Source organism: Vulpes vulpes, chromosome 7, assembly GCF_048418805.1.
Source record: "Vulpes vulpes isolate BD-2025 chromosome 7, VulVul3, whole genome shotgun sequence".
Taxonomy (NCBI): domain Eukaryota; kingdom Metazoa; phylum Chordata; class Mammalia; order Carnivora; family Canidae; genus Vulpes; species Vulpes vulpes.
In genome coordinates this window covers 108,089,764-108,108,559 of record NC_132786.1, presented here as the reverse complement: position 1 = coordinate 108,108,559, position 18,796 = coordinate 108,089,764, and the positions used below count along the sequence as shown (strand labels likewise).

General features: G+C 41.0%; 1 protein-coding gene across 2 annotated transcripts in view; it reads right to left on the bottom strand.

Annotated features, from left to right (window-relative positions):
* ZNRF2 (zinc and ring finger 2) overlaps positions 1–16,697 on the bottom strand; it is a 95,268-nt gene extending 78,571 nt beyond the window's left edge. The window contains exon 1 of one of the 2 annotated variants that reach the window (XR_012002739.1): positions 16,008–16,604. Coding sequence is in view for 1 of the 2 variants with exons in the window: in XM_072764646.1 (XP_072620747.1) it covers positions 16,008–16,473 (466 nt within the window). In the remaining variant the exon portion in view is untranslated. Of the gene's footprint in view, positions 1–16,007 lie in introns of both variants that reach the window. The other variant, XM_072764646.1, reaches the window with a different exon arrangement.
* Between the last annotated feature and the right edge of the window lie 2,099 nt (positions 16,698–18,796).

Below are 18,796 nucleotides of genomic sequence, written 5' to 3'. Positions count from 1 at the left end.
AGTGAATACCATCTAAAACATTTAATATCATCTAAAAACTTTCCCAATCAGATAACTTAAAATTAAAGAATAGACAAAGTAAGAATAAATTCAACCCTTAATTTTCAAATTAGGTTTATCTTGTATCTGAGAAATTTACACAATCACAGCTTCTGCTACGTGCCCATTAGACACTTTTATTCTCAGTTTGAGTGTGCACCTTATAGTGTTGTACAGTAACTGTGGAGGGAGTGGCATGAAGGGACAAAGAGGAGAAATGTGAGCAGAAAGAAAAAATTTCATTAATTTTTCTAATGCCTCCCATTTCTAACTTACTTAACAATTACCCCAAACATGGAAGAGTACATGTTGTATGACTCCATATATACGATGTTCAAGAACAGGCAAAACTAATCGAGATAACAGAAACAGGTAATATTTTTCAGCCTTTTGGAAGCTGGGTGGGAATGACTCCAAAGGAGCGTAAGAGAACTCTTGGGTTGAAGAAAATGTTTTCTATTTTGATAGTGTATTACACAGTATATTATTGTCAAATGCATTTGTCAAAACTCTTCAAACTGTACATTTAAGATCTGTGCATTCCAATGTATGCAAATCAATCCTAAGTTTTTAAAAGAAAAAAGTAGTTGCACTGCCATTCGACAAAGCTGTCAGTTCTCAATGATGATAAAATTAGAGAAGGCTCAGGAAAAAAAAAAATCAAAACGGTTTAAAAAAAAGATTAGAAAACAATGTGACAATTACTCTGCTTGATGAAAACAGGATCCGTATCTATAACATTCACTCCTTATCAACAACTAGCAAATGGTAGAAGTTTACTACTTTGCTTTACACATTAAATCTCAAGTATAAGAGAACTATACAAAAACATCAGAGAACTATACCAAAAGTAATTTAAAAAAATGATTTTATTAATTAATTAATTATTTATTTATTTATTTATGATAGAGAAGAGAGAGAGAGAGGCAGAGACACAGGAGGAGGGAGAAGCAGGCTCCATGCCGGGGGCCCGACAGGAGACTCGACTCGATCCCGGGACTCCAGGATCGCACCCTGGGCCAAAGGCAGGTGCCAAACTGCTGAGCCACCCAGGGATCCCACCAAAAAGTAATTTAACTGGACTTGAAAAAAAATGTGTAGACCAATGGTTGTTAATTTAAGGTGAAAGACCTCTTTGAAAATCTGATGAAAACCATGAATTATTCCTCTAAAAAAATTAACATTAACCACAAAATTCTGTATAATTTCAAAAGCTTTGTGGACCACCTGAAGTTTTTCCTACGAATTCAGCAACCAATAGACTATAAGTGAAGAACCTCTTACTATAACTAGACTTTAGTATTTAATATGAATAAAAATGACAACTCTGCTTTGAATTATTCAAGAGACTATCATAATCACTACAATAGGTTTTTTTGTAATCTACCATTTCACTTATTTTTATTGCTTCATAGACTTGGGAAATATTAACTATCTTTCAGAAAAAGATTCTTTTTTTTTTTTTTAAAGTAAACTCTACTTCCAATGTGGGACTCGAACTGATGGCTGTGACCTGAAGAGTTGCCACTCTACCAACTGAGCCAGCCAAGCACTCTGAAAAAAAGAACTTCCTCTAATTCTCTTTTAGATTCAATAGCCAATACATAAAGTTTACTCTAAATATTTTCTTACAGCTTGGTATCATTTTTTCCTCTCCCAGTGATAACTCATTATAAAACCAAAACTACCTCATTTTCCTTAAAGGATACTCAAGAGTTATCATGGCGTGATAGGCAAAATAATGGCCCTCCAAACATGTCTATAGCCTAATCCCTGGAACCATGTTAGGTTACATGGCAAAGTGGAATTAAGGCTGCTAGTCACTGATCTTAAAATAGAGAGATAATCCTAGATTATCTGGGTAGGCCCAACTCAATCACAAGGGTCTTTAAAATGTGGAAGTGGGCAAAAGAGTCAAAACCAGAAAGATGTCAGTGTGAGAAAACCTGGCCCATGTAACTTCCTCTGAAGGAGGACGAAGGGGTCATATAAACTAAGAAATACAGGTGGTCTCTGAATGCTGGGAAAAAAACAAGAAAACAGGTACTCCCTTAGAACCTCCAGAAGCAGCCTATCAACACTTTGATTTCAGCCCAGTGACACCCATTTTGTACTGCTGACCTCCGTATCTATACTACATTTGCCCTGTTTTAAGTCACTAGACTGGTGGTACTTTGTTACAAAATCTGCAAGAAACTAATACACATAGTGAAATAAAAAAAATTTAAAAAAAAAAAAAGCACTCCTGTGATTCAGAGTCATTATGATTTAAACAGCTTAAAAGCCAAATTTCTTAACATCTCAGAGGCTTAGTTTTCTCATTTATAATATGAAAATTACATTCTCGGTGTCTTACAAAATGTTACTTGAAAATAGAGTATGTAAATATGCTTTTATAAACTGTAAAGTATCTATGGGTGTGAACTAGTAATATTATCACACAAGGTAACATTCATGCAGGATATTAAGATATATTCAGTACATATACCACTATACCATTAAGTTCTATAAACAAGGCTTCATTGATATTTATTGAAACTGTATTTCTGAAAAAAATAAATAAAAATAATAAAAAAGAAACGATGTATTCCTGAAAGTTTTAGGCCAAAAAAAATTAGTATTTGAATTTTTAAGAAATCACTTCAATGATAAAAAAAATTTAAGCTCTATGCCCCGCCCCATCAATGGAAAAATTGTAAATATAAGAACTAAGTCTTCTACTCCATACTTCTATATTCCATGAAGAACACATCACATAGCAATTTATAAAGACACTAAACATACAGTAAGTTATTATAATAGGGAATTTAATATTTATAGAATTATGTCACTTGGAGTTATGGTCAATTTTAAATCACCTTAATAAAACAGAAGAGGAATGATCTGGGTAAATACAATTCACAGAATTTTTTAATTAGTTATTACCTTTGGACTTCTCTCACCATACTGCCACAACAAATATTCTCTTCCCATTCTTCATTACTCTGAGAGAGTTCAAATGTTCCCCAAAAATGGGACAGAGACAAATGGGGGCTTATATAATTTAAATCCCTATGAAACTAGATCCAATATGTGAGACAGCTAAAAATCATCCAAAAGAATCTTGCCATTAACAAAGGCCCTTTCAGGGTGCCTGGGTGGCTCAGATGGTTAGGCTTCTGCCTTTGGCTTAGGTAATGATCTCAGGGTCCTGGGATGGAGCCCTGCCCCAGGCTCCCTGCTCAGTGAGGAGTCTGCTTGTCCCTCTCCCTCTGCCTCTCATGCTCATGCTGCTCATACTGTCTCTGTCTCAAATGAATGAATAAATAAATAAATAAATAAAGGCCCTTTCTTCTTCATCTATAGGAAGCAATAGACTTTTACATGGCATTTTAATAATTTAAATTCATAACCCTGTACCGTTACAATTGACACAATAAACCTAATTCATAAAAATTTAATCTTATAAATCAATAACCTGGGAGGAAATATTTAAAATATATAAAGAACCAAAAACTAATCTGTAGAATATATAATGAACTACAAATCAATATTAAATAGATAACAAAACAAAAAAAATGGACAAAGTCAACAAGTAGGCAATTCAAAAAAGAAATATATGTGGCTAATAAAAAACACATGGAAAAGTGCTTATTTTCAATAGCAATCAGGAAATGTAAATCCAAATTTTTCATCAACAGAAATGTAGGAAAATACTAACATCTAGTACTAGCAAAGTTACAGAAAATTTTAGTATTATTATGTAATAGTGCAAAATAGATTTTGTAGTGCCTCTGAGGGATATCTATTAAAATTAGATATCTATTCAATATCTATTAAAAACTAAAGAGTGTATACCATTCAACCAGAAAATTCTACTTCTAGGTATCTGTTGTATAATGAAGAATTTGTCTGGTCTTTGTTCCTGGGTTCCTGGCACAGAGCTTCTAAAGCCCTTGGAATTTCCTGAGTGATAAGAATGTCTTCACTATTCATGAGCCCCCTGGGATCACATGTGACTTTATGCTGCTAAGACAATTCAGAATAGAGGCTAGTCACCAGAAAAACCAACCCTAAGAGAGTAAAGGCTTGAGGGGTGATGAGCCAGGCCAACCTCTAGAGAGGAGAGGGAGTCAGAGACTGAGTCCAATCATGTGGCCAATTTTTAAACAACCACATCTACGTAATAAAACTCAAATAAAAAAGTCTGGACACCTAGGCTTTGGGAAGCATCCTAGTTTGTGTATCCATTATTGTGTCAGGAGGGTGACCAGCCTGATTCCATAAGGAGAAAGGCAGGAAAGCACTGTATTCAGGATCCTCTCAGATCTTACACTGTGTCTCATTTGGCTGGTTCTACTTTATAACCTTTATAATAAAACTATAATCCTGAGTATACCATTTTCTTGAGTCCTGTGAATTATTCTAGTCAATCATCAAACCGGAGAAGTCATGGGACCTCCCCTCCCACCTGTTCCTCCAAATTTTTAGTCATTTGATCCGAAGTACAGGTGGCCTGGGGACCCCAAAATGTAGCTGAATCTGAAGTGAGAGTAGTCTTCTCAGGACAATGCCCTTAAACCTGTGGAGTCTGACATAAATTCCAGATGTTTGGTGTCATAATAGTACCCATCTGAGAAAAATCTGTACATATGCATATGTTGATAAAGACGGTTTTTACAGCATTAGAAAAGTATAAACACCTAAATGTGTACCAACAGAAGAATGGTTAAACTACAGCACATGCTTATTATGGAATAGTTAAGAATGCAGCAGTTACAGAGAAGAGTTATACTTCTACGTCCTGCCACATAAAAAAAACTTCTAAACCCAGTGGAGAAAAAAGGTTTTAGGAGAATATAGTGTGACCATGTTCTTGTCAATAAGTCTCTATCACAAAATTTCATACAAATGAAACTGTCTTCCTCTGTAAGTATGTAAGTCAATTTATCAAAAGGTTAGGAAATACACATACAAAAGATAATAATAGTAACATCTGGGAATGAATGGGATCACCAGAGAAGACGTGAAAGTGACTTTCATCTGAATTGTTGAAATTTACAGAAATGGATTCATATTTCTAAGGCAATTAGAAAGAAGAAAAGAGGACTTCAAGTTAAGGATAACTGCCTGAACACGTTTAACAGCCCCTCTCAGCTCAAACATCTTTCAAAAATAATTACAAAATTACAAAAATTAATAATTACAATAATACTACAAAATTAATAATATTTTTTAAAGAAAATAAATCTATAAAAGGATAGAGAGAGAAAAAAGGATATCATTAGACTATGGAAAGAAAATGAGTGGTAACTCCTTGCAGAATTAGGAAAGCAGACAAGCAACCTATTCACAGGACGCACAAGAAGTGGCAGGCACAAGAGGACTAAAGAGAGAAGATTCACTCCAAGTCTCTTATTCTCCCTGACTTCCAGCAACTAGGCAGTTGTTCCTCCTTAACGCTGGCATTAGACTGAAGGTTTGTTAATTGGAGAAAGAAAAGTTTCTGGACTTGGGGATAATAGGAATAAAGGCAGAGGTATCTACTGATAATGAATATGGAAATTATAATACCAACTGAGTGTTAACACTCCCAACTTTCTTCTCACTCTGCTCCTAGAAGTATAAAAAGTTCGTCCTCCAGGCAAAAAGAGAGAGAGAGAGAGACACCACTCTGGAAAATATGACCAATCCAAAGAAAAAGGCAATAATTTAATTCTTAGGAATTTCTTAATTCCTCAGAAAAAGGGCCCAGACAGATAACTCTATATGCACAGACTGCTTCCAATGAATTTTGAATGCTTAAAATAATAAATGAGCCAATGATTACCAAACATTTGAAGAAAGAACCTAATGAAAACCTGAAGCCAAACAAAGAGAAAAAGCAACTGGGAAGAAATCAAGTAATTGGGAGGGGAAAAAACAAAAACAAAAACAAAAACAAAAAACAACAACGAACCAACCCAAATGCATACACAAAAACATTAATATCCTAAGAAAAAGGTATTGTACCCACAAAACAAGAACAAAATGTATGAAAAAGTTCACAATAAAAAGCTCTTGGAAATTTTAAAAGATTACAGAAATAAACAACAGGGTCAGAAGATAAAAGTTGAAGGAAAAACTCCCATAAAAAGAAAAATAAATAAATAAAGCAAAAGATCACTCTAAGTGTCCAACACTAAAATAATGAGAAAAGAAAATGGCAGAAGAAATAATCACAGAAATAATTCCAAAGGGCAGCTTGGGTGGCTCAGCAGTTTAGCACCGCCTTCAGCCCAGGGTGTGATCCTGGGGACCAGGAATCAAGTCCCACGTCAGGCTCCCTGCATGGAATCTGCTTCTCCCTCTGCCTGTGTCTCTGCCTCTCTCTCTCTCTCTCATGAATAAATAAATAAAATCTTAAAAAAATAATATTAATAATTCCAAAAAAACTACCCCAAATGAAAGAGTTAGCAGGTTTGGAAGGCCTATCAAGAGTGGATGAGTGGTAGGAAATATCAGAAAGGGAGACAGAACATAAAGACTCCTAACTCTGGGAAAAGAACTAGGGGTGGTGGAAGGGGAGGAGGGCGGGGGGTGGGGGTGAATGTGTGACAGGCACTGAAGGGGGCACTTGACGGGATGAGCACTGGGTGTTATTCTGTATGTTGGCAAACTGAACACCGATAAAAATAAATTATTAAAAAAAAAAAGAGTGGATGAGTGGATGAACATAGATCCATCCAAGACTTATAATGCTGTTTTTCTACGTAATGCTACTTTATGTTGTATTTTTATCATTTGCAACTGAAAAAGTCTTAAGACTCTATGACCACAACACAACACTTCTAGGTAACTAGAAATAACAAGAGGATAGCAAGAACCACAGCAGTAAATTTACCAAAGATGTTAAAGCCACACACTTTAATATAACTCCCAGGTTAAAAAAAAAAAAAAAAAATCTTCATTAAGAAAATTATTCCTCAAGAGAGTTCATTTACTTAATGACAATGAAAATACTTAGTATCTAAAGCTACGGAAAGTGACTATATGTACCAAGGAGTAATCATTGCCTTAGTGCTTTTATCGTTAAAAAAGAACAAATGAAAAGTAAAATGAACTAAGAAGAGTGAGGCCCCTCTGGCTGGCTCAGGCAGTAGAGCATGCAAACTCTTAACCTCAAGGCCATGAGTTCAAGCCCCCATGTTAGGTGGTTAGGTGTAGAGACTACTTTAAAAAAAAAAAAAAAAAAGCAGCAGCTAGAAAGGGCAAAATTAACTTCACAAAATGAGAAAGAAAATAACAGTACTAATGACATTTAAAAATCAATAATAAAAGTGGTAAGATTTATCATTCAAACCAAAGGCTGATTCTGAAAAGAATTACATGCAATAACTATGTATAGTGTATGGTTTCTCTGTTCTATTTTTCTCAGCTAACATATATACAAATAGAATAAATTTATAAATTATCACAGATTAATCGCAATTCCAACAAAAACTGGGATATACAAGATGGTCAGAATTTATTAAATTCAAACGATGGAATATACTTATTCTTTTTTGATACGCTAAACTTACTGCTAAAAAAAAAAAAGGAACACTGAATAGAATAATGACTGATAGATACTACTCAAAATGCACCTATGAACCTGCCCTTTAGTATTAAAAACCTCACTAGAGTTTTCAGGGGAGGGGGAAAAAAAAATTAGATACTCCTGAAATTATACTCTGCTTGAAGAAGCTGTGCTTTCCAAAGGACAGTTCAGCAACAAAGATCAAATGCCTTGAACAAATATGCATATCTTTGGTTCTAACAATCCCACACCTCTGATAAATTTTTAAGAAGTAACTGGAGAGACCTAAACATTTGCACACCAGGATTTTGACAGCACTAGTACCCAATAGTGCCCAAATGTAAACAAACCATATAAACTCCACCTCCCCTTGCACTCCTCCAACAGCTCATCCAGTTGGCTCCATATTCCAAGAATAGGACATCCAGAGTCTGGCCACTCCTCACCACCTCCAGTGCCACCACCCTGGTCCAAGCCACTGTTATAGTTTGCCCTGATTTTTTAACTCCTTTGCCTGACTCTTGCCCTCTAGCGTCTGCTCTCACCCTGTGGCCAGGGTAATCCTTTAAAAGCCCGAGTCCAGTTACGTCAGTCTTCTGCTCAGAAAACTCTCAAATGCTTCCCCATCTCTTTCTAAAACAAGTCAAAAAGACAGGTCCGTGGTTCGAGGCATTTTATGATTCAGCCCTATCCCACTCCTCTCTGCTCCCATCTACAACCCTCTGCCAGCTACACTGGTTTCACAGCTGTTCACACCTCACATCAGGTACACTCTTTCCTCTGGGCCCTTCTAGTTACTGTTCCTTCTGCTTTTCCTTTAGAGATCCCTCATGGCTTGCGTCCTCCCCTCTGCTTGAATGTCAACCCTGTCAGTGAGATTATCTTCCAAACACTATTTAACACAGGGACAAGTCTCCACCCCACAATCTCTGCCCACCTTCCCACTCCATTTTTCCCAATCACATTCAACACTCTATAACACACGATATATTTTTACTTGTTTACTCTCTCGCTCAAGTAGAATATAAGGTCCATGAAAGCAGGGATATGTGTTTAAGTTCTTCACTTCTGTATCCTTAGAGCAGTGCACGACAAAGTGGGTCCTCATTAAATATTTACTGAGTGAATTTTGGAACACTGAGCCGTCCTTAAAAACCATGTCATATAAAAAAATCTCAAGGTCACAGAAGAAACTGATAAAGTGGAAAGAGCATGTCATCAAAAAATATCTAACCCATGGATCAAAGAAGAAATCACAAGAGAAATCAGACAATATTTTTAACTACATGCTAATAAAACCACTTCAAAATTTGTGGGATTCAGCTAAAGCAATTCTCAGAGGGAAATCTGTAGCTTTCAAATTTTACATTAGAACATCAGAAAAGTTTAAAATGAAAAGAATATTCCAAATTTTTATCTAAAACATATATATGAAAAAGTAGACAGAGAAAGACAATTACTATATGATCTCACTCATATATGAAATTTTAAAAACAAAACAGAGGACCATAGAAGAGAGGAAAAAATAAGATGAAATCAGAGAGTGACATAAACCATAAAAGATTATTCTTTATTTTTTTAATTGTGTTTGTTTATTCATGAGAGACAGAGAGAGAGGCAGAGACACAGGCAAAGAGAGAAGCAGGCTCCACGCAGGGAGCCCGATCGGACTTGATCCCGAGACTCCAGAATCACACCCTGGGCCAAAGGCAGGAGCTTAACTGCTAAGCCACCCAGGCATCCCAAAAGATTCTTAATCACAGGAAACAAACAGGGGACACTGAAGGGGAGAGGGTGGGGGGATGGGGTAACTGGGTGATGAACGTGAAGGAGGGCACGTGACATAATAAGCACTCAGTGTTATATAAGACTGAAGACCTCTACCTCTGAAACCAATAATATATGTTAACTAACTGAATTTAAATAAAATTTTAATAATAAACTTAAAGAAAAAGTAGACATCAACATTTGATTCTGGTTATTTCTGGCTATAAGATTACTAGTGATTTGCTATTTCTTTTGTGTGTTTTTCAGTGTTTTCTGTATTTTAGTCTTCTCTAGTGAACATGTATTATTTTTATGATAAAAAACATTTCTATCAACTTCTTTTCCTTGGGTTCAATTCTGATCACTGTCCTCCTACTCTGCTTTTCTCTTAAAATTCTCGCTCGCCAGGATTCCATGCTTGCTCCTCCTCAATTTATATTCATCCCTTAGTAATCTCATCCATTTTTTGGCTTCACTTAAAATCTGCTAATTGGCTATTTCTCAAGTTTTCGTAACGTACTAAATTACTGATGTGTATTTCCAATTGCTTAAAGGATGCTTCCAGATGGAAATCCCATAGCCACTCCAAATTTAACAGGCCTGAAAGAACTCCTCATTTCCTAAATTTTTTTCTTTCTTTTTGTATTTTTAATACTGGTTAATGACATCACTATGCATCCAGGTTTCTCAATCCTATTCAGTTTTACCTTAGAAATCTCACTCAAATCCAATTTTTCCTCTCCTCCACAATGCCATAATCTCAATTTAGGTGTCTTCCACCAACGATAGTCTAAAAGAGTCCTAGCTTATCTTCCTGCTACCTCTCTCTTAACAGGCAATTTAATCATGATCAGCGGAGCTCTCACAGTGTCACAGGCGGAGCACTGCAGTAATTTCTCAGGAAGGTTGCCATCCATACAAACTACGACTGGAGTGGTGCCTACTTTTAAAACTTAAGTAAAAAAAAAAACAAAAAACAAAAAACTTAAGTAAAACAAAGGTATAGCACTATAAAAGCCTTCAACAAATGGCCCAAACCAACTTTTCTAGTTTCATGTTCTCATCAGTCCTCCTTACACCCTACAACCCAGACACATTTAACTTTTCAATATGCCTTATCAAAATCCAAGGCTTTTGTGGATTCTTCCTTAGTCTGCAGTGTGCGGCACCCCCCCCCCACCCCTCCAGTGTACAACTGCTAAATCCTTACAGCTCAAATGTTATCTGCCTCTGTGAAGTGTTCCCTACCTGGGACAAGGAAACCTTACAAAGCTTTCTGCTAATAGCCCTACTATAGCACTTGTTACAATGCATAATAACCTCAAATTCAACTGAGACCCGAGCAAGCACAGGAGAAGCTTGGTTTGCACCCCTGAAAACTACAATGCCAGCCCTTTAAAAAATAAATTCATGTTTACTAAAGCAACATTTACCACATGCATTATTACAACTTTCCCACAGTAAATAAAAAACGAGTTTAAAAATACAGTTAGAATAGTTGCATGTTTAGCAGTCAACCTAAGTCTATAATCAATGTGGTAGACTTCAGGATGGCCACACATGATCCCTGCCTTCTGAAATTAACACCTGTCATTCTCTTCCCTCCAGTCTAGCAGGACCTGTGACTTGCTCCCAACCAGTGGTAGCAGCAAAGCAATGGGCTTTATGTGAGTACATGTACATATTTACGTAAGAGTGTAACACCAGCTCACCCTGCTAGACCATCTCCTTTGCTGGCTTTAAAGCAGCAAGTCATGAGCTTAGTAATCATGAGGAAATGAATTCTGCCAACAACTTGGGGGGGTAGGGGAGGCCTCAAAAGCAGACCCTTCCCCAGGTGAGTCGCGAAATAGCAACCCAGTCCTGGCATACCTTTATTGCAATCTTGCAGAAGACCTAAGTTAAACTGAACCCAGACTCCTCATCCACAGAAACTGAAATAATAAATGTGTTGTTTTGGACAGCAAAATTTATAACAATTCCTAATAAGCAGCATAGAAAACTTATATAATCAGAACCTGATATTTCTGAACCCTTTGCTGTTTACACAAAAGACACGTTTTCCCCAATTTCTAAGCACTTAAACAAGGACAGAACTTAATTCATTAGTTAATACCAAATGCACGCACAGTTAAAACATTTAAGAAGTACTTTGCTTTAAAAAAAAAAAAAAAAGAAGTACTTTGCTACATAAAACTGTTCCTATACTTCTTTCTTTTAACCCATTTGCTAATATACCCAGGATATGCAGTAACATTAAGGCAATTCTCCTTATAAACACAGAATAAAAAGTAAATATTTTAAAAGCTGGTACCTAATTAACAGTATTGGTAACTGGTTACCAGGCAAAGCAATCAAATTGGAAAGGGCTGGGGCCTTGCTGGAGGCACTATCTTTAGTATGATGACTGGCTTTGCAATTAGCAAAGCATCATAAGTACTTAGGTCAGGCACCTTTCATATCAGATGATGCCCAGTGCAACACAAACCATTCCTTCCTCCAGCCCACTTTCTACCCTACAGACAAGAGAATTTTCAGGGAAAATAAAAGATCAAAAAATAAAGCTGGGGGGGGGGGGGGGGGGAGAGAAAAGACCATTTCAAAATATTCCCAAAGCAGAAACTTCCAGGACAGAGTCCACACTTTACCCTAACAAAGCATACAACATTAGATATCTCCTATAGTGTTTTAAGATATGTGGGATTACAGGTGAGAAACATTAGCCACCAGAGTTCTTGTTCTTTCCGGCAGGGACAGGGGTAGTGTTTAGAAGTGTAACTTTTCTTAGGAAGCAGCAGATTTCTCTTCTGCCACACTGCATAAAGGTTTTCAACTGAATAAAAGAAAATTCAGAAACAGAAAGTAGATGAATCACCATATCCCAAATTCAAACATTTTGGCACTAAGTACTGGTAAAAAAAGTAATGACCGAGAATAATTCAGGAACAACGGAGAAAATGCACTACCTTCAAAACCTGCATCTTTGGGCAGCCCCGGTGGCTTAGCGGTTTAGCGCCGCCTTCAGCCTGGGGCCTGATCCTGGAGTCCCAGGATGGAGTCCCACATCAGGCTCCCTGCATGGAGCCTGCTTCTCCCTCTCCTGTGTCTCTGCCTCTGTCCCTTTCTCTCTCCGTCTCATGAATAAATAAATAAAATCTTTAAAAAAAAAAAAAAAAACCTGCATCTTTCTTGAAAATTCAGAGAAATAAACCTATCTAGAAATACAGATTTAATTTAAAACATTCCGTTTTAAGAGATAAGCCACACTCCTTCAACATAAGGAAGCATGTTTCTTAAGTAACAGGAGGCGCCTGAATTAGCCTACTGAAACACTCAAGGACACACAGACCCAAACAAACTCAAGCCATTTAGGAGAAGGCCAAGAGCAATCGAGTACCACCAGTTACCTGTCTAGATCAATTCATTCTACATTTTCACTTCTTATAACCATGGACTGGTTATAAGAGAAGCCCACATGATTTCTGTAGATGCAGTCTCCATTCACTGGTATATTTTTTCATAGTCCAATTTACCTTCCCCATCCTTGCTGGATCGATCATTAAAGAATCCACCCATAATAACTGATTTTATGAACATTAGCAACTTGATAGTGGACAAAATGTAGACATAAAATAAAGGCCCCCAAATCCTAAAATACCACCAAGGCTTTTAAATAGTAGCCTATGTATTACCAAAGGCCTGTTTTAAAACAAAGAGAAGGCGTTTGTTCACTTTAATAGTATTAGACTCAGCAGTCTGAAAGAACAAAAATAAGAAAAATCCTTCATTTCTAGGAAATTTCTGTACACTAAAATATCTGGATTAAGCACCTCTCTTCTGTTTCTCTCCAGAGAACTGAATAATAATATATACAGCTAAAATATACTCAAAACCAACACAGAAAACCTTATATCAATTTGGTAATTCATTATCATGAAACTAGTAACAATTCACCTTGCTAGGCTACTGTGAAAGAGAGAGAGGTATGCTGTTTAGGTTTTCCTTTTCTATAAATTACATGACAGGCCCAAAAGAGAAGAACAATTTTGAATCTTATTAGTACCATATTTTCTTAGTACAAAATAACATAAATATCAATTAAAAGAAGTCTTACAAAATTACAGCAAAACATCCCACTAATTCGGAAATAATTCCTTTTCTCAATTTTCAGAGGGAATTACTTTATATATGCCCAAACATGTATACAATTTATAACTGAATACATTAATACTATAAATACATACTAAGAAATTAAGTCAATGGGAAGTATAATCAAGCTTAATTTTTTAAAATAAGGTTTCATCATCTGAAAATAAAGATTCGTCAACTGGCTTCCTAAATCTCTGGATGAGAAGTATTTGTCTATTAAGTTTCCCTGATAAACCTGCCCATTGAAATAGAAGTAAAAATCTCATGAAAGCATATGCCTGTAGGAAGATGCGTTTTTACATAAGAGTATTCCATCTCCCTGTGTCAACTTGGATTTAAGGTACCTGCATATTGATTTGTTCTTATCATACAATGGGAATAGGTAATTTCTCTGAACCCCTTCCAGGCTCTCTCAACTGGAGTTCCTCATCTGAACTACCAAACACAGAGTATTTGACTGTTTTCTCAAATTTCAGAAGAATGACACATACCTAGAATCATTCTAAATGCAAAGGAGAAAAAAGTTAATTAGCTGCATACAATAGATGCCTTAGGACATTAAGGGCTCTATTCTCTACAGAGACCTGGTTAGGAAAGGCTGCCACAAGTTCTACAGCGTCACTGTACTATTAGCTCCTATCATCCTAACCCTGAAAGTACAAAAAGAACTAAGTGCACAAAACTAGGAACTTAAATTTTAAAAAAAGGCTAAGTTTACTTTACTTCTACTCTTACGAACTAGGTCTTTTTCATTTGCTAACTTACCATGAATAGCAGGAATATCAACTATTTGCCCACCCCACCCCCCACTCTGAATGGAAGGTATTTATTTTCAGAAAATAAATCCATACAGATATACTAACTCTTTGTTAAGGGTAATTATCAGCCAATTAGGAAAAATATAGTAATCAGTATATTAAAGAAATAAGATAATAATTTGACAAGCTTTCTTATTCCTTTAGCAAGCTTTTAAATATACCTTTTGATGATCATAACTGCTAAATGCAAATTTTCACTTTAAAAAGATATTTTTAAAAACCAGCTTATCCTTTATTCTTGCACTAATCTTCCATTCTCAAGAAACTGTCTTTTGTTATTCCTCAGTGTAGTGACTGACTACGACTACAGCTGTGTTAAGATCAAACTAATCTTCAACTGCATTGTGCTCCAATCACAGTAAGAACAGCACCAGTTCTTTTTCTCAAAAATGCAAGATGGTTTTTAATGACGCAATTTTAGGAGCGTCGATATTTCTATTTTCATAGCAAAATTATAACAAGTAATTCAAGTAAAGAGTTGTTCTAGATTGAATGTGCAAGGCAGCATAAATGACATGAAAAAAACGAAACCTGACATTCCCATTTTCAATTTGCCAACATGAATATTGAAAGCACAGAACACGAGAACAGATAAATTACTGAACATTCCACTTGACCAACTCAAATTTCTCACCTCTGTGGGGGAAAAAAGGGCTACAAAAATGGAGGGAATGCTTTTCTCACTGCTCCGGCTGTGCTCACTTGTGAATTTATGTAAGATCACAGTACACAAGGCAATGATATGGGGATGTTCACCTACTACTGTAGTCAGCACCCCCGACCAGATCAAACTTCCAATTTCTTCTCACCAACTGGGAAGGGATTCGTTTACGACGCTAACCGTTTTTAAGGCAGAGTAAATCACTATAGAACAGGACTCAAGAGGCCAAATCCAGTTTCCTCTGATCAAGTGCACCCTTCCTGTTTCCACACAGAAGCTCATCGTTTTGCCGTTGAAAATTTCCAGTCACCACAAAGTGACTTCTCCTCAACTCCTAGTCAGCACTGCTTTCCAGTAAAAGCGCCTGCCTATGCTTTTCACCGCGTCTTTTGGGCGGAGTTCTGGTCATCGGGCTTCCCTCGGAGAAACTGCTTCCAATGTTTCAAACGCCCCGGTCCGAGCGGCTCAAACCCGCGTCTCCCACCGCACGCGCGGCCGATCCAGCCTACGCGGTAGGTGGGGCTGTTTACAGAGGCTTCGGGGCTACGGCTGCGTGAACCGTCGGACTCCCTCCTTTCTCAGACACCCCTACGTTCCTTCGACACGCTCGGACGGACTCTCGGCCTTTTTTTTCCTTTTTTCTTTCTTTTTTTTTTAAAAAAAGCTCACCGCTCGGGTCCCCAGTTATAAAGAACCACGTTAGGCAACCAGCCGGTCTTCTCCCGACTTCCTGATCCTCAAAGCTACAAAAGCACGAGGGCTGGCGCCTCGGTTTGCTGGAGAAACAACCTTTGCTCCATTCACCCCGGGGGGGGGGGGGGGGGACGCGGGGCTTCCCGTGCGGGGGCGCCCCGGGGTCGCACAACCGACGCCCAGGGAGGGGGCGGCGCGCGCGGGGCTACGCGGCGACCCCCCCCCCGCCCTCCTCCCCCCCGAGCGGTGGGCGAGCCCGGCCGCGCGGCTGAGGTGAGGGGGGCAGCGGCGCGGGCGCGGCCGCGGCCCACGTGCAGGGAGAGGCGCGGAGAGCCGGGCGTACCTCCGAACATGTGCGGCGAGAGGTGAGCCGGTAAGGAGCCGATCACCAGGCGCGGCCCGCCGGGGCCCCCGCCCGCCGGCCGGTCCCTGCCGCCGCCGCCGCCGCCGTCCTCGGGGCTGCTGTGCACCGAGTCCTGCGAGCCGTACGGGCCGCTGCTGCTGTTGGGGATGCTGAAGGACGACTGCGCCGCGCGGGCCGCCGCCGCCACGCTCCCCACGGCCCCGCCGAGGGAGCGGCTGCGCGGGGCCGCCGAGGCCGCCGCGGCGCCGCCCGAGCCGCTGGGCTGGTGCGCGCCCGGCACCTGAGCCGGAAACCGCGCCGCGGCCCGCGCGCCGCCGCCGCCGCCGCCGCCGCCGCCGCCCGCCGTCCCGTTGGTCCCTCCGCCGCTGCTGGAAGGTAGATCCGAGCCCGAGTAGGCGCGGGTGCGGCCGTTAGCGGCGGCCGGGCCGCTCTGCTTGGCGCCCATGTCCGCCCTGCCCCGGGCCGGGAGGGCGGGAGCGAGCGGGCAGGGCCGAGGCGCCGCGGCCGGCGCTGCCACCAGCCCGCACGTCCAGGGCCGCCGCCCGGAGCCCCGAAGGGCGGTCGGCGCCCGGCGCGCTCCTGGGCTCGCGGGGCGGGGGCGGGCGCGGGGGGCCCGCCGGAGGCCGCGGAGGGGGGGCGAGGGCAGCAAGGAGGTCGCGCCGCGGCCGGCTCAGGTGGCGCTGCGGCGGCCGCCGGTTTCGGTTCTGAGGCGCCGCGACGGGCCGCTGCCGCTCTCTGCCGCCGTCGCCGCGCTCTGCGCTCCGGGCCTCGGTACCGCCTCCTCCCGGGCGGCCGCAGCCACCGCCGCCATCCTCCGGCTCACACGGCGGCGGCTCGCGGCTGAGGGGGAGGCGCCCGCCCAGACTCCGCCGGGGCCACCTTCCCTCCTCCCCCCAGCCACCCAGCTGGTATTAACGGAGGAAAGAGGTAAAAAAAAAAAAAAAAACGGGCGGCGCGTGAGGGGAGGACGGAGGAGGGGAGGGGAGGGAGGGGCGGCGCGCGCTTCCCGGCAACCGTCGCCGCACTCCCCGCTGCGAAGGAGGGGCGCGGGGGGCGGGGGGTTGTGGGCCCCGGGGGTGGGGGCGCCCGGCCGGGGAGGAGGCGCCCCGGCTCGCACCGGAAGGCCGAGGAGCAGCGCGGCTCCGAAGTGCACCCGGACTCGGGTGTTTGGGTCGCGGGCGGGCGGCCCCACCCCCGCCCCCTCGCGCCGCCCCGCGGATTGGCTTCCGCCGGCCCGGCCCCGCCCCCCGCGGCCGCGGCCTGCCCGCCCCGCCCCGCCCCCGCCAAGGTACAGCGGTGTGGTAGGTGCTGCGGCCCGTGGGCTCGGTGACGGACAGGCCGTTGGCCCCGCCCCCTCCTCCACCGCGGGGCCGAAGCCGATTGGACGGACGGAGCCCCTCGGGGCGCCAACCAGAAGGCGGCCCCTCCCCTCGCACGTGGCCCTGGGACCCTGGATGAGACCGCGTCTCGCAACTTGTGGTTTTCCCTGCTGGGGGGTTGGGAGGGGTCTGTCTCCTGGGTCCCGAGCCTTCGGTTTGCGGGGGGGAGGGGTGTTTGCGGAGGCTCATCCATGTTACTCAGAGCGTGTCTTTTAAATAAGACAGAAGCTCAGCGATGTTGATGATAAAAAACTAAACAGCAAAAACATAAATAACCCAAGAGGGCAGAAGCCAACTCAGATCTTCACTAGACTCACCCCCATGAAACTGACCGTTGGAGGAAGCGTAGTGGGAAGAACTAAAGATAATCCAGCCTGACCTTCGGGTGCAAAACGAAAACTGTGATGCAGAGAAAGCTGCACCTGATTTAGGACCATCTGGGGTCTAGGTCTGGGATCAGAACTGAATTACGTGTCGTGAACAAACTTTACCGTTTTGGGCTTTAGTTTCCTGACCGGGGATGTTTATATTAAATTCCTAGGGCACCGGCAGCTTTAAAATCCTGTGGTTTCTCTAGGGTCACCTGGCTGGCTCAGTGGGTAGAGTAATGAGACTTTTGATATCTGGGATGGGGGGCCCCACTTTGGGTGTAGAGATTACTTAAACTTTATAAATAATAATAAAATCCTATAATTTCTCTAAAATGGAAATTAGCAAAATTTCCTGAGGAGCTAACAAACTGATAAGTTAAAGAATTTCTTTTTCTTTTTTTTTTTTTTTTTAATCCTCAGTTCATTTCTGTTATGTAGTATCTTGGTGGCAGAGCATGGTCTGGATATGCATTTTGAAAATGCCTGAAGTATCCACTATGTGAAAATAATAACTGATATTTTTGTACAAGCTGCACAAATAAATAACTTATCTTTTTTCCACATTTGTAATGTCATTTGTGTGATGATTTTCATCGTCCAAAAATGAGAATCAAGTTTTCAAACAAAAAGTGAAGAATATGTAGATATAGATGCATTGTGTGTGTATATAAAACATGTTTGAGAAAGTATATGCATGTGTTTATCAATATATATGTATCAGTATCTGAGAATGGAAAAACAAAGTGACTCAATGCAAACCTAAAAAAAATCTTTCATCCTGTGTGTGAGCTTACTGAAACCTTTGTTTACACGGTAAGCAGAGAAAAATTTGAAAGGCTAAAGTGGTTACCAGAATGACAAGTTCTAATTCAAGAAGGTATTTAGTGATATGATGTGATCTAGCTTTTACTGAATGAGGCCTTCAGTGTAAAACTCTGGTACAGGAATATAGAAAAGTAACACACTATGATTTAAAAAAGGGAGTAAAAGACTGTTTGCAAGTTTCTGAGGAGCTGAC